This window comes from Somniosus microcephalus, chromosome 2 (assembly GCF_052327205.1).
Source record: "Somniosus microcephalus isolate GS21.2 chromosome 2, FLI_Smic_1.0, whole genome shotgun sequence".
NCBI classification, from domain to species: Eukaryota; Metazoa; Chordata; class Chondrichthyes; order Squaliformes; family Somniosidae; genus Somniosus; species Somniosus microcephalus.
Genome location: NC_140988.1, coordinates 386561262 through 386577349, shown reverse-complemented (window position 1 = coordinate 386577349; position 16088 = coordinate 386561262). Strand labels below are relative to the sequence as shown.

Genomic DNA, 16088 nt, shown 5'->3' with positions numbered 1-16088 from the left:
AGAGCACTTGAAACAACCTTCTCGTCGGTATTGTTTTCTTCACTCTTCTTAGAGACTTGTTCTTCTTTATGGATATGCAGCAGACTGGGATGCTTCCGAGTGCACTCTCTGCATGTTGTTCTTTGCTTACAGTTTCTACTCAGGTGCCCCTGAGAGAGACATCCAAAACATAGGCCGTTGTACTTCAGGAATTCGATTCTGTCCTTATGTGGCTGTGCTTTGATGTCGCTGCAGAAATCCAATGTATGATTCTTCTGGCAGAATAAGCATGGCTTCTGAAAGGCATTAGCAGGCGTCACTGTGCTGCTCTTTTTGGGAGATGAGTTCTGGGGCCTTTCTTCCTCGGCCTGAGTGACGATAGTTGCAAAGCTGCTTCCCCTGGAACCACCTTTCCTGAGAGTCTTTGATTCAGCAGGCTTGGCTTTCACTCTTCCATCGGTGGTCGGGCTGACATCCTGGATGTTTCCAAACAATGGGTCCCTAGCAATTTTAGCCTGTTTGTCTATGAAATTCACTAAGTCTGCAAACCTGGCTCTACTTTTCCGTCTCTCCATTATCTCAAAGGCTGTTCTTCTCCATTGTTCTCTCATCCTGTAAGGAAGCTTAGAGATGACGATTCTCATAGTCGTAGGATTGTCCATCTCTTCCATGAATTCGACATCCTCCATGGTGTTGCGACATCCTATGAGGAAGAGAACATATGCGTTCAATGCCTCTCCGTCTTCCGATCTGATCTGTGGCCACTTGGTAGCCTTTTCGATATATGCAGTGGCTATCTTCAGCTCGTTACCATAGTGCTCCTTCAGCAACTTCCTGGCTTCTATGTATCCCCGGTCCGGTCTCATGTGTTCACAGCTTCTGACCAGGTCTTGTGGTTTACCACTGGTGTACTGTCCCAGGTAGTACAACTTATCACTGCTGCTCTCTATTTTGGAATCAATGGCTTGTTCAAAGGATCTGATGAAGGGCTTATACTTGAGTGGGTCGCCTTGGAACACTGGTATGTCTCTTTGAGGGAGTCGAAACAGATTCTGTTGTTTTACAAGCATCTCTGTAATTTCGTTCTGACGTTGCATCACTCGGTATAGGCTTCTCCCTGTGTCTTCAGGCCTCTGGTGGTCATCAGCAGGGTCTAGTCTAGACCGTCTGACGTCTGGGGTAGCATCACGTGCTCCTGTTAGTGGAGAGGCCACTCTTCCACGCTGTAATGCCGGGGAATTGCTTTCGGGCTCTGTTGTAACTCTTGAAGGTGCCCTGGATCCAACTCTATGTGGCAACGTTGACTGGCAGTGGCTCCCGCCGTCCCGTGAGCCTTCATAATCTTCGTACGCACTCAAACTGGCATCTGAGACCTCGATAGCTGTTTTCATCGCCAGCCGTTCTTTCTTTGCCTGCACCTGGGCCCGCTGGGCCTGCACTTGGGCCTGTTGGGCCTGCACTTGGGCCTGCAGTTGGGCCTGTTGGGCCTGCAGTTGAGCCTGCAGTTGGGCCTGTTGGGCCTGCAGTTGGGCCTGCAGTTGGGCCTCTTGGACCTGCAGTTGGGCCTCTTCCCGTTCAAGAGCTTGCTTCTCATCTAAAGATGCTGCGCGCGCCATCAACGCCGCCCGTTCAGCCTCCGCTCTCATGCGTCGCGCCGAGCTTGTGGTAGAAGCGACTGACCTGCGTCCAGAAACAGAGCTACCTTCTTTTCGATTTTTGCTCGGTCTGGCGGAAGTCTCTGAAATGCTATCGTCTGGTCCGACTTCATCGTCAACCTTATCTTTCTCTGCTGTATCAGCATCTTGACGAATTTTTAACATCCACTGCTCCGTGGCCTTGATATAGTCCTTAATGCTGGTTGATTTAAGATCAAACCAGTCGTGCTGATCAGTGTTTCCCTCTTCTTCAGACAGAAGTGCTAATACATCTTCATTGAGTATATTAAATTCTTCATGCAGCTTGGAGAAATCGTAATACATCATGTCTTCAGCTTTCTTAATATTAGCATTATCTTCCATGAGACGATCAATTATCTTCATTTTTCCAGTTATCTGAACTAATTTAGCCTTCCTTGCACCTATGCTTCTATGTAACTTCTCTTCCCTTGCCTTTGGGGTGAGCTTTATTTCCCTCTTTTGGCCAGCAATCCTTCTGGCTGGGGGAAGCTCCTGGCTCCGTAAGGCCTCGGCCATTTTACCCGCAGCTCTTATTTAGCTTCTCAACAGAATGAACAAAGCAGGTAACTGTAAAGTCTGTAGGTTGTGCAGTAAATAACTTCAGAGACTTTAGAAGTACAACAAAACAGGTCTTTACTATTCAGAGGTCTGGGCGAATTCTGCCCTAGTTAACGTATTCCAACCCTTATATACTGGTGTGGTCACTATCGGTATTACAGTATACATGAGCCAATAAATAGTGCCACCCTAAGTAGTGCTCTTAAAGGCGAACGGTTACATTCTATAGTTCCCTTAAAGGTAAACGGTTACATACACAACACTCCTCCCTTTCTAGCTTATTACTTACAGAATCCCGTTAAACATACAATCTTCAACTTATATAGACAGTTTGCAGATATACTCTCGATGGAGTCAACGTCATATAACTTCATGTTTAACATAACATAATAACATATATAACTTCATGTCAAAACAGATCACAGATTCAGTCTCCGTAGGAACAGTTGCAACATACTCTTAGTGGAAACAGTTTACAGGTTCAGTCTCTGTGGAGGTTTCCGGATTCTGTCCGGATAACGCCGCAGTGGTGTCGTCATTCCCAGCGGTCCAGTAGGTGTCTCTGGTAAAGTTGATTCAGCTGGAACAACAGTGTCAGGTTTATCTGATTCTAGTATTACTAGATCAGAAGTAGGTGTTCTGGGTACTTCAGTTTCAACATTACTCGGGTAAGGTGGTGAAGTCGACTGTTCATTTGTGGCGGACCCTATGATCTGGTCAACGTGGCGCCTTATTACCTTGTCCCCAATGTCCACCGTGTACATCAACGGTCCTAGCCTTTTTTTAATAGTTCCAGGCTGCCATTTCTCCGTACGGTAGTCCCGGGCCAAAACTTGTTGCCCCATCTGGAAAGATCTGGTGGCCCTTTCATTCATGCCCTGGAATTGCCGGTTCTCTACGTCCCTTCTTACGTTTGGTTTGAGCAAATCCAGCCGGCATCTTAGGCGTCTATTGTAAAACATCATTGCGGGAGTTTGATTCGTGACCGCATGTGTTGCATTTCGATAGGCCAACAAAAAGCTATCCACCTTATGCTGTAAACTTATGTCTTCATTACTCATGGCCTTTATGGCCTTCTTGAAGGTCTGGACAAATCTTTCAGCCAGTCCATTGGAGGCGGGATGGTATGGGGCTGATGTGTAATGTTTAACCCCATTGCTTTTTAGAAATTTCTTAAATTCCTCAGACACAAATTGCGGCCCATTATCGGAACAGACCTGTTCTGGCAGACCATTCCGCGCAAACATTGTCCTTAGCACCGTAATGGTTTTTTCCGTCGTGGTGGTGGTCATCTTAATTACCTCCGGCCACTTGGAGTGGGCATCTACCGCTATTAAGAACATCGAGTCCATGAAAGGCCCCGCAAAGTCGATGTGTACTCTTTGCCAGGGAGATGAGGCCACTCCCATGGGTGCAGAGGAGCCTGTGGTGGCGCGTTCTGAACCCTCTGACATCCTAGGCAATTCTTCGTTATCTCCTCTATGTCCCCATCGATGCCTGGCCACCACACAAACGCCCTAGCTAGGTTCTTCATCTTTACGCCCCCCAGGTGTCCTTCGTGCAGCTCCTTGAGTATTTTCTTTTGGAGTTTGGGTGGAATCACCACTCTAGACCCACACATCAGGGTTCCTCGACACACAGACAGTTGTGCTTTCCTCTGTGCGAATGCTTGCAGTGTTGGTTCGCACTGCGCTGGCCATCCCTCCACCGTTAAGTCATAGACTCGTGAAAGAGTCGGGTCATTCCTTGTCTCATTTTCGATCATTGAGTTCGTGATCGGTAAACACTCCACTATTGATGAGTGGAACAACTCTACTGGGTCTACTGTCCTCGCTTCTTCTACCATTGGCAATGGTAAGCGTGATAGCCCATCAGCGTTTCCATGTTGCTTGGACCGTTTGTATTCAATATCATACTGGTGTGCCCCAAGTAAGACTGACCATCTTTGTAGCCTTTGTGCTGTCATGTTGGACACGGCCTTGTTCGGGTTAAATATGGACACCAACGGCTGGTGGTCTGTCAGCAATGTGAACCTCTTACATTGCAAGTAATGGTTGAATTTCTTCACGCCCCACACAAGACTGAGGGCCTCCCTGTCTATCTGGGCGTAATTTCGCTCCGCGGGTGTCAAAGATCGGGACGCAAAAGCCACTGGCCTTTCCGAGCCATTTGGTAGCCTGTGCGAAAGTACTGCTCCAATTCCGTACGGTGAAGCATCACACGCCAGCCGAAGGGGTAATGCTGGGTTGAAATGAGCCAACACTTCTTCAGAGGTAATCAACTCCTTGCTTCTGCGAAAAGCCTTTTTGCACTCCTCACTCCACTTCCATGGTGTCTCCTTTCGCAACAGCTCATTCAGTGGATGCAGCACCGTGGACAAATTTGGTAGGAACTTGTGGTAGTAATTGATTAACCCCAAGAATGATCGTAACTGTGACACGTTCCCTGGAGCGGGAGCCTTCACGACTGCTTCTATCTTCTCCGGTGATTTATGTAGTCCCTCGCGGTCAATGATATGACCGCAGTATGAGATTCGTTTTTGGAAAAACTCACACTTATTGCGGTTAACCCTAAGGCCATACTCCTTTAACCTGGTGAGTACCAGTTTCAAATTCGTGAGGTGTTCCTCTTCATCCATTCCCGTGATTAGGATATCATCCAAATAGCACTGCGTGCTTGGAATTCCTTGTAACACCTGTTCCATGGCCCTCTGCCAAATTGCTGGTGCCGAAGCCACTCCAAAGACCAGTCTGTTATAACGGTACAACCCTCTGTGGGTATTGATAGTTAGGTATTGGCGTGACTCTTCCTCAACCTCCATCTGTAAATATGCCTGAGCTAGGTCTATCTTCGTGAAGTGTTTTCCTCCAGCCAACGAAGCGAAAATATCTTCAATCCTTGGCAGCGGGTATTGTACCGACTGAAGCACCGGGTTCACTGTGATCTTGAAATCCCCGCAGATACGGACCTTCCCCGGTCCCCCTGGCTTACTACTTGGTGAGGATTTCATGACGGGTACAATGGCCGTGGCCCACTCACTGTGGTCTACTTTTGACAGAACCCCTGATCGTTCAAGTTCTTCTAGTTCTGCCTCCACTGCTGGTCGTATTGCATACGGTACCGACCTGGCCTTACAAAACTTTGGGCTTGCATGTTCTGCAATCTTGACCTTTGCTTTAATACCTCGTAGCTTTCCCAGTCCTTGCTGGAATACCTCTTTAGCTTCGTCTAATATTCTGGCCAACCGTTCAGGTTTGACGTCCTCTTTTTCGGGCTCCACCGTCATGGTGTTTAGTGCATGCCAATCCATCTTTATTTTCCGGATCCACTCCCGTCCCAGAAGTGGTGGGCCTCCCTCAGACAACACATACAGCTCCAACCGGTGGTGAACTTTATCTTTGTATTTCACCTTGACCTCTATCTTCCCGATGGGGAATACTTTTTGCCCCGTGTATGTCTTCAGTATCAGATCCGCATCCCGTAGTGGAATATGCTTGAAAAACTTTTGATAGTCATGCTTATTCATGACCGTCAACGCCGATCCGGTGTCCACTTCCATTTTTACTGGGACCTTTTCAATCGGTAGCGTTATCCAAATAGTTTGACGGTCGGCTTCATTGCTCACGTTGTGAATTCTTAGACCGTCCAGTCCTCTGCCTTTGGCGTGTGTGTCCGACTTCTGTTCCTTCAGACTCTTCCTATTTGCGTCATGTACCTTTCTGTCCCATTTTTGTGAGGACTCATTATTGTTGCACGTCGTTCCTGACCGGCACACTTTAGCTATGTGCCCGATCTTGCCACATTTCCAGCATTCCTGGTTTTTACCCCAGCATTGCTTTTGGTCGTGTGTTGACTTCCCACAACGATAGCATTTGGTGATATTACCTCGTTTAGGCATCTTCTCTTCTCGAGAACAACACAAGTATTTCTTTACTTATTACTTTTCTAAAATTCTTAATAATTTCCAAGATGGCGGTTTCCCGCTTCTTCCTTCTTCTTCAGCGGTTTTTCCCGAAAAATGGCGGCTTTCCCGCGCTTCTCGCTCTCCCCGCCCACTTCAATGGCGGTTTTCCCGCGCTTGGCGGTCTTCACCCGGTCCCCCGACGCCGTCTGTCAGCCCGAGTGCGGCCCTTATCTATAGATCCGATCGCTCTCGCGGCTCTCGGCCCTTATCTGGAGATGCGATCGCTGGCTTGCAACGCCTCCCGCTCGGCTCTGGCTCCCCCGCTCGCGCGGCTCTCGGCTCTGACACTCCCGCGCCTACTCGCAGGCTCAGCGCTTCGTGGCGGCGGTTGCTGCACGGCTTCTCACATTGCCCGCGGTCCGGCTGTCACCCGACGCCGTTGGACCCGAATGCTTTGCCCTTCTCCTCCAAATACTTCTACCCCGTTTTTTTTTTGTTTTTTTTTTTAACTACTCACAGTCTCTTCGGCCGCCTTGTTTTAGGCTGATTGGCTCGCTCAAGATGTGGTAGCAGGGTAATCTGTGCCTGTTGCTGCCGCAGCTTTGCTGTTAATCTTCCAGCTTCCAGTAAGTACTATACTTTTAGTAGACGGAGCCTCGTGTTTTCTTTTTGAAGCTCTCTGCTACTGGTTAGTCTTGCCGCAGGGTACGATCGGACTCGTCGCCACTGTAAAGTCTGTAGGTTGTGCAGTAAATAACTTCAGAGACTTTAGAAGTACAACAAAACAGGTCTTTACTATTCAGAGGTCTGGGCGAATTCTGCCCTAGTTAACGTATTCCAACCCTTATATACTGGTGTGGTCACTATCGGTATTACAGTATACATGAGCCAATAAATAGTGCCACCCTAAGTAGTGCTCTTAAAGGCGAACGGTTACATTCTATAGTTCCCTTAAAGGTAAACGGTTACATACACAACAGTAACAGTCACTGTACCTTCGCTTTCTTAAATTGTCGTCTGGCTCCGTGACCATTCATGTATACGTTCGCCGACGATTCCGTCCCTTCCTTCTTAGGGAGCTAGTTTTTGACTAATGTAGTGGCGCTTCTTAGTTTCCAAACAGGCAGGCCACTGGGCTGTGGGGCTTTTAACAACGAGTAGACGCGTGTCGAAATAAAACGTTCCCAAACGTAGCTTTGTCTTTTAAACTGTTTACTATAACACTTAACAAACAGAATTACAAAGCAAACACGTATAAGCGAACACAGTCAAAAACTGTACTGCTCCAAATCTCACAGCTTCTGCCTCCTTCAGCCACGTGCAGTTTAAACTGTAAGATGGCTGCACCCATGTGTGGCTTAGGGACTGTTCCATTGTGGCAAGAATGAAGGGGGTGTCGGACTATACTACTGGAGCAAGAAAATAGGGGGTTTCTTAATACAATAAGTCGTTCAGGTAAATTAACTGTATTATGCCATTTAGCCACTATTTTAAAGTATTTTCTTAAGCTTTTATGGCTCTTACACTGGTCAACATATTACGGGCTTTGTTCACTGTTCCTCTGCATTGGTTGGACATGTTGGCTGTCCATTCGACGGAGACTCCTAGGTCTCATTCAGCATCATCCTTATCTGTTTTAATACCATTCATGAAGTATGTGTTTTATCTACTTTTCCTTCATGTTTACTGTACCTTACACTGTAAATTCCACCTTCCGTTGTTCTGCACACTTGCAAATTATGTCCACCTCATTCTATCATTTCGGAGCTGCCCCCTCCAACTCCCGAGCTCCTCCTAGTTTGATATCATCATCAAATTCAACCAGTTTACATTGAGTTTCTGCATCCAAGCCATTGACGCAAGTTCGAGACAGTAATAATCCCAGCACTGAGCCCGAGAGCACCCCACTCAGTACTTCCGTCCACCTCTAAGAAGTACCACCTGACAGCCAAGGGAAACCTCACAGATCTGTAAAATGGCATGCTGTCTCGAGTTTTGTTGGTCTCCTACCCTGGAACAGGTGCCCAGCTCTTTGCTGTAAAGTGCTGATAAAGGGCCTGTGAAGGAAGTAAGTATTCAGAGGGGAATCATGGAACCTCATGTAATGGGAGTGGTCTGTATTAAGCCAAGTGCATTGTAACACAGCGCTGATACCTCCCACGTGTTATACTCCAGCTAGTAATAATGCTAAGGGCCGCTCCACGGCCCAAAGTTCCTGGGGTGGGTCTTTCCTCTTCCACCCCTCTGCCCCAATCAAAATTTACATGTCATGGCCTGCTCGAATGAAGAGGCCATGTTTGAATGTTACCTGATTGGACCGAACCAGATCTGATCAATTAGGAGAAAATGTTCCTCGTGAATCTGTGCTTATGGTGCCTGTACCCAACGCGAGGCACAGCCTGTACCCAGCGCAAGGTGGTGCCTGTACCCAGCATGGGGCAGTGCCTGTACCCAGCGTGGGGCGGTGCCTGTACCCAGCGTGGGGCGGTGCCTGTACCCAGTGCTAGGCGGTGCCTCTACCCAGCACTGGGCGGTGCCTGTACCCAATGTGGGCCAATGCCTGTACCCAGCACGGGGCGGTGCCTGTACCCAGCGTGGGGCGGTGCCTGTACCCATCGCGAGGCGGTGCCTGTACCCAGCGCGGGGCAGTGCCTGTACCCAGCGCGAGGCAGTGCCTGTACCCAGCGCGAGGCGGTGCCTGTACCCAGCGCGAGGCAGTGCCTGTACCCAGCGCGGGGCGGTGCCTGTACCCAGCGCGACGCGGTGCCTGTACCCAGCGCGACGCGGTGCCTGTACCCAGCACTAGGCGGTACCTGTACCCAGCACTAGGCGGTGCCTGTGCCCAGCGTGAGGCGGTGCCTGTACCCAGCGTGAGGCGGTGCCTGTACCCAGCGCGAGGTGGTGCCTGTACCCAGCGCGAGGTGGTGCCTGTACCCAGAGCGAGGCAGTGCCTGTACCCAGCACAAGGCGGTGCCTGTACCCAGCACGAGGCGGTGCCTGTACCCAGCACGAGGCGGTGCCTGTACCCAGCGCGAGGCGTTGCCTGTACCCAGCGCAGGGCGGTGCGTGTACCGAGCGCGGGGCGGTGCCTGTACCCAGCGCAGGGTGGTGCCTGCACCCAGCACAAGGCGGTGCCTGTACCCAGCACGAGGCGGTGCCTGTACCCAGCGCGAGGCGGTGCCTGTACCCAGCGCAGGGCGGTGCGTGTACCGAGCGCGGGGCGGTGCCTGTACCCAGCGCAGGGTGGTGCCTGCACCCAGAGCGAGGCGGTGCCTGTACCCAGCGTGAGGCGGTGCCTGTACCCAGCGCGGGGCGGTGCCTGTACCCAGCGTGGGGCGGTGTCTGTACCCAGCGCGGGGCGGTGCCTGTACCCAGCGTGAGGCGGTGCCTGTACCCAGCGCGGGGCGGTGCCTGTACCCAGCGTGGGGCGGTGTCTGTAGCCTTCACTTCCCCTCTCCTGAATGTGCTGGCTCTGGCGGGGATTCGGTATTGTTCCACGATGACTGGGCCCTCTCCGATCCTTCACTCATGCGGCCATTCTTAATGCGAGAGTCTAAACAGTGAGGATCACAGGTTATTGAACCATTGGAATTTTCATAGCGAAGCCCAAGCCCATGCTATCACACACATGCACCTTTCCGATGGGGGCACTGGATAGTAATCAGAGCAGCGACCCTGGCTGAGCTATCCTCTCCCTAACCCGGGGCTTTGGACAGTGATCCAAGAGCAGGATCACGGTGTGCACGAAGCTCTGCCAGTTGCTCGAGCTCACGCTGTGAGATTCGGAGCTTGAGGAGCGGCTGGAGTCACTGCAGTGCATCAGGGAGTTCGAGAGTTTCCTGGAAGTGGGTCACCCTACTGCCACAGAAGGTGCAGGAGGTGAGGGAGTGGGTGATCACCAGACAGGGTAGGAGGAAGACTCAGGTAGCGCAGGAATCCCCCAAGCCAGTGGCACTCGCTAACCGGTTTTCAGTTTTGAATACCAGGGAGGTACCAGATCTTGATCCGTAGCCCTGCAGGTTACGGCACTTCAAGTGCATATCTAAGAACGTTTTAAATGAGGTGAGGGTTTCTGCCTCTACCACCCTTTCAGGCAGTGAGTTCCAGACCCCCACCACCCTCTGGGTGAAAAAAGTTCTCCTCACCTCCCCTCTAATTCTTCTACCAATTACTTTAAATCTATGCCCCCCTGGTTATTGACCTCTCTGCTAAGGGAAATAGGTCCTTCCTATCCACTCTATCTGGGCCCCTCATCATTTTATACACCTCAATAAGGTCTCCCCTCGGCCTCCTCTGTTCCAAAGAAAACAACCCCAGCCTATCCAATCTTTCCTTGTAACTAAAATAGCTTGGCTCCCATTCCATATGCTCCCTTTTTTGTTAACGATGATGGAGATGACCATGGAAGGATCACTCACATCGATCAGCCTGCGAAACTTTTGCCACTTCACACTGTTCTCCAAGTGAAGAGTGCGAAGATATGAAAACAAGCTTTTTACTAAGGTTTAAATGTATTGAAGGGTTCTGATGATTTTATTTGTTTTGATGTAGGAAGAGCAGGATTACTTCACCAATGAGTCCTACACACTGTGGCTAGAGAAGAAGAACCTGCCCAATATAGTGAGGACATCTTCCAGCTTCTACAAGCCGCGCAGGACCGCCGCGGAACAGGTGCTCGAACAGCTGAGGGAGTCGGTGAAGACTGGCGAGACCAGCAGCGGCAAAAAGACGCTCAAAGTCGTGCAGCTCACAAAGCCCAAGGGTCCCTGCCGATCGGAGGGGGGTCCGGGATGGGTAAAGGCTGGGCTGCTGTGGGTGCGAAGTGGGAAGGAGAGGGGGGGTGTCCCCGAGATCCCAGGCTCGCAAACCGTGACCTGCAACGCACCTCGCGAGGGCAAGGCCCCCGTCTGCGTGATCAAGCCAATCTGGAACGTCAGTACCAATCCGGCTATGCCCCCGGTGACGGATATCTCCAGACAGGTGGAGGCCAATCCAGATATCAGCCCGGAAATCCTGGTCCAACAGCACGACTTTGGGCCCTTTCACGAGCTGGCGCTGGACAGCGCGGGCCACCCTGAGCTGAGGGCCAAGGTTGGGATGAGATCGGAGCCCCTGCCAACCCTGCCTTTCGATGTCATCAAGAGGGAGTTGTTCCCGGGTTCCAGTTACCATAGGATAAGGATACCCGAGGAATTCAAGCCGGTGCACGTCATCGACCTTCCCAAGAAACGGCACCTGGTCAAGGCAAAGTCCGAGATAGACATGCACCTGCGCGAGTGGGTGGAGCCGAGCACACCCTGCCTCCCCGCTTCCAGCTCACGCTCCATATGCAAAGTGGAGTCTACTATCCCCACTGCAAGTACCAAAAGGACACCTGGGTCTTTGGACAATCAGTATTTATTTGAAGGTAGAACAAGGAGTCAAAGTCTCAACCATGGCTCAGTAAGTAGCATTCTCGCGACTGAATCATTAGGTTGTGGGTTCAAACCCTACTCCAGAGACCTAAGCCCCGTACTCCAGGCTGACACTCCCAATGCAGCACTGAGGGAATGCTGCACTGTCGGAGGTACCGTCTTTTGGATGAGACGTTAAACTGAGGCCCCGCTGCCCTCTCAGGTGGATGAATAAGATCCCATGGCACTATTCGAAGAAGGGCAGGGGAGTTCCCAACGGTGTCCTGGGCAATATTTACCCATCAACCAGCATCACTATAACAGATTATCTCATTGACAGTACACACTCTATCCTATCATGGACCCTACCCTCCCACAGCCCATGTACACTCTCCCCTATCACAGACTCTACCCACCCATTTAATCTCCTCCCACAGCCCATGTACACTCTCCCCTATCACAGACTCTACCCTCCCATTTAATCCCCTCCCACAGCCCATGTACACTCTATCCTATCATGGACTCTACCCACCCATTTAATCTCCTCCCACAGCCCATGTACACTCTCCCCTATCATGGACTCTACCCACCCATTTAATCTCCACCCACAACCCATGGACACTCTCCCCTATCACAGACTCTACCCACCCATTTAATCTCCTCCCACAGCCCATGTACACTCTACCCTATCATGGACTCTACCCATCCATTTAATCTCCTCCCACAGCCCATGTACACTCTATCCTATCATGGACTCTACCCACCCATTTAATCTCCTCCCACAGCCCATGTACACTCTATCCTATCATGGACTCTACCCATCCATTTAATCTCCTCCCACAGCCCATGTACACTCTCCCCCATCATGGACTCTAGCCCGATAAGGCCCATTATTCTTCAGCTGGAGTTTGAACCGACGCCTCTGCAATAAAATAGAGCCTCACCAATCTCCAGCCAGAGAGAACTGATCCCCATCAAACGCGACGAGATTTGAGTCCACGTTGCAGTGGTGACTCCAGTATCAGCCAGATCCCCGTCATGGAGTCCGGCCTGTATTTGAACCGAGCCGACAGGTTAAAGGTTATACGCTGTCTTAACGCACCGACTGTGCAAAGCAGCAGATTATTCTCATCTTACAAATAAAACCTGTGCGGCTCCTGTTTATTCTGTCCTTCAAAGAAACAGGAGGTGAATTAAAATACACACCACACAGAACACATCCTTAAAGAGGGTGTCTTTCCATCCTGCATTCTTTTGGACCAAAAAATATTGTTGCCGAGTTAGCTGATCTAAGTAGAAAGGAGACAAGATCAGCCAGGGTTCTTGTTCCTGATCACTGCCCAGTAAACCCTCGTGTGATACTCAGAATGCCACCTGGTGATGCTTCCCAGAGTGCAACAGTCTGCCAACACGCGGTCTGATCTCTCGAATGAAGAATAGCCCCCACTCCTCTCACCCCACCTTTCGGCCGGCCCGGGAAACACAAGGGAGAGTCGGACACTGTGGGGAGAGAGTTATCGAGGGAGATGACAGCCCTCGAAACCAGCTAGCGAAACTGAGCCTGCCTCATCAGAACAAGCATTTAATCCAGGACTTGAGTAATGGTGTTTGTGTGAGCCTCAATCGAACTGAGAGTTTAACAGTCGAGATACAGTCAGTTTCAGTAACTACCCCCCGGCACCCTGTTACTGGCTGTATCTCTACTGATGTTAATCCAGCTCCCTCACACGGTCACTCAGTAACCCCTCTCCCCCAGCGCTGTGTTACTGACTGTATCTCTACTGATGTTAATCCAGCTCCCTCACACTGTCACTCAGTAACCCCTCTCCCAGTGCCATGTTACTGACTGTATCTCTACTGATGTTAATCCAGCTCCCTCACACTGTCACTCAGTAACCCCTCCCCCAGTGCCATGTTACTGACTGTATCTCTACTGATGTTAATCCAGCTCCCTCACACTGTCACTCAGTAACCCCCCCCCAGTGCCCTGTGTTACTGACTGTATCTCTACTGATGTTAATCCAGCTCCCTCACACTGTCACTCAGTAACCCCTCCCCCAGTGCCATGTTACTGACTGTATCTCTACTGATGTTAATCCAGCTCCCTCACACTGTCACTCAGTAACCCCCCCCCAGTGCCCTGTGTTACTGACTGTATCTCTACTGATGTTAATCCAGCTCCCTCACACTGTCACTCAGTAACCCCTCCCCCAGTGCCCTGTGTTACTGGCTGTATCTCTACTGATGTTAATCCAGCTCCCTCACATCAGTAACCCCTCCCCCCAGCACCCTGTTACTGACTGTATCTCTACTGATGTTAATCCAGCTCCCTCACACGGTCACTCAGTAACCCCTCTCCCCCAGTGCCCTGTGTTACTGACTCTATCTCTACTGATGTTAATCCAGCTCCCTCACACTGTCACTCAGTAACCCCTCCCCCAGTGCCCTGTTACTGACTGTATCTCTACTGATGTTAATCCAGCTCCCTCACACTGTCACTCAGCAACCCTCCCCCAGTGCCATGTGTTACTGACTGTATCTCTACTGATGTTAATCCAGCTCCCTCACACGGTCACTCAGCAACCCTCCCCCGGCGCCCTGTGTCACTGACTGTATCTCTACTGATGTTAATCTAGCTCCCTCACACTGTCACTCAGTAACCCCTCTCCTCCAGCGCTCTGTGTTACTGACTGTATCTCTACTGATGTTAATCCACCTCCCTCACACTGTCACTCAGTAACCCCTCTCCCCCAGCGCTCTGTTACTGACTGTATCTCTACTGATGTTAATCCAGCTCCCTCACAAGGTCACTCAGCAACCCTCCCCCAGCGCCCTGTGTCACTGACTGTATCTCTACTGATGTTAATCCAGCTCCCTCACACTGTCACTAACGCTACCCCCAGCGTTACTGACTATCTCTACTGATGTTAATCCAGCTCCCTCACATCAGTAACCCCTCCCCCCAGCGTTACTGACTGTATCTCTACTGATGTTAATCTAGCTCCCTCACACTGTCACTCAGTAACCCCCCCCCCACACCAGTGCCCTGTGTTACTGACTGTATCTCTACTGATGTTAATCCAGCTCCCTCACACTGTCACTCAGTAACCCCTCCCCCCAGTGCCCTGTGTTACTGACTGTATCTCAACTGATGTTAATCCAGCTCCCTCACACTGTCACTCAGGAGCCCCTCCCCCCAGTGCCCTGTGTTACTGACTGTATCTCTACTGATGTTAATCCAGCTCCCTCACACTGTCACTCAGTAACCCCTCCCCCCAGTGCCCTGTGTTACTGACTGTATCTCTACTGATGTTAATCTAGCTCCCTCACACTGTCACTCAGTAACCCCTCTCCCCCAGCGCTGTGTTACTGACTGTATCTCTACTGATGTTAATCCAGCTCCCTCACACTGTCACTCAGTAACCACCCCCCCAGTGCCCTGTGTTACTGACTGTATCTCTACTGATGTTAATCCAGCTCCCTCACACTGTCACTCAGTAACCCCTCCCCCCAGTGCCCTGTGTTACTGACTGTATCTCTACTGATGTTAATCTAGCTCCCTCACACTGTCACTCAGTAACCCCTCTCCCCCAGCGCTGTGTTACTGACTGTATCTCTACTGATGTTAATCCAGCTCCCTCACACTGTCACTCAGTAACCCCCCCCCAGTGCCCTGTGTTACTGACTGTATCTCTACTGATGTTAATCCAGCTCCCTCACACTGTCACTCAGTAACCCCTCCCCCCAGCGCCCTGTGTTACTGACTGTATCTCTACTGATGTTAATCCAGCTCCCTCACACTGTCACTCAGTAACCCCTCCCCCCAGTGCCCTGTGTTACTGACTGTATCTCTACTGATGTTAATCCAGCTCCCTCACACTGTCACTCAGTAACCCCTCTCCCCCAGCGCCCTGTGTCACTGACTGTATCTCTACTGATGTTAATCCAGCTCCCTCACACTGTCACTCAGTAACCCCTCCCCCCAGCACCCTGTGTTACTGACTGTATCTCTACTGATGTTAATCCAGCTCCCTCACACTGTCACTCAGTAACCCCTCCCCCCAGCACCCTGTGTTACTGACTGTATCTCTACTGATGTTAATCCAGCTCCCTCACGCTGTCACTCAGTAACCCCTCCCCCCAGTGCCCTGTGTTACTGACTGTATCTCTACTGATGTTAATCCAGCTCCCTCACACTGTCACTCAGTAACCCCTCCCCCCAGCACCCTGTGTTACTGACTGTACCTCTACTGATGTTAATCCAGCTCCCTCACACTGTCACTCAGTAACCCCTCCCCCCAGTGCCCTGTGTTACTGACTGTATCTCTACTGATGTTAATCCAGCTCCCTCACACTGTCACTCAGTAACCCCTCCCCCCAGTGCCCTGTGTTACTGACTGTACCTCTACTGATGTTAATCCAGCTCCCTCACACTGTCACTCAGTAACCCCTCCCCCCAGTGCCTTGTGTTACTGACTGTATCTCTACTGATGTTAATCCAGCTCCCTCACACTGTCACTCAGTAACCCCTCCCCCCAGTGCCCTGTGTTACTGACTGTATCTCTACTGATGTTAATA

The 16088-nt window shown here is 50.7% G+C and overlaps 1 protein-coding gene across 1 annotated transcript; it reads left to right on the top strand.

The window, feature by feature from the left end:
• The first annotated feature begins 8206 nt into the window (after positions 1-8206).
• On the top strand, positions 8207-11709 carry LOC147123850 (uncharacterized). The gene is made up of 2 exons (XM_085967493.1): positions 8207-8218; positions 10669-11709. The coding sequence occupies exons 1-2, from the start codon at positions 8207-8209 to the stop codon at positions 11707-11709; spliced, it is 1053 nt and encodes a 350-aa protein (XP_085823619.1).
• The last annotated feature ends 4379 nt before the right edge of the window (positions 11710-16088 follow it).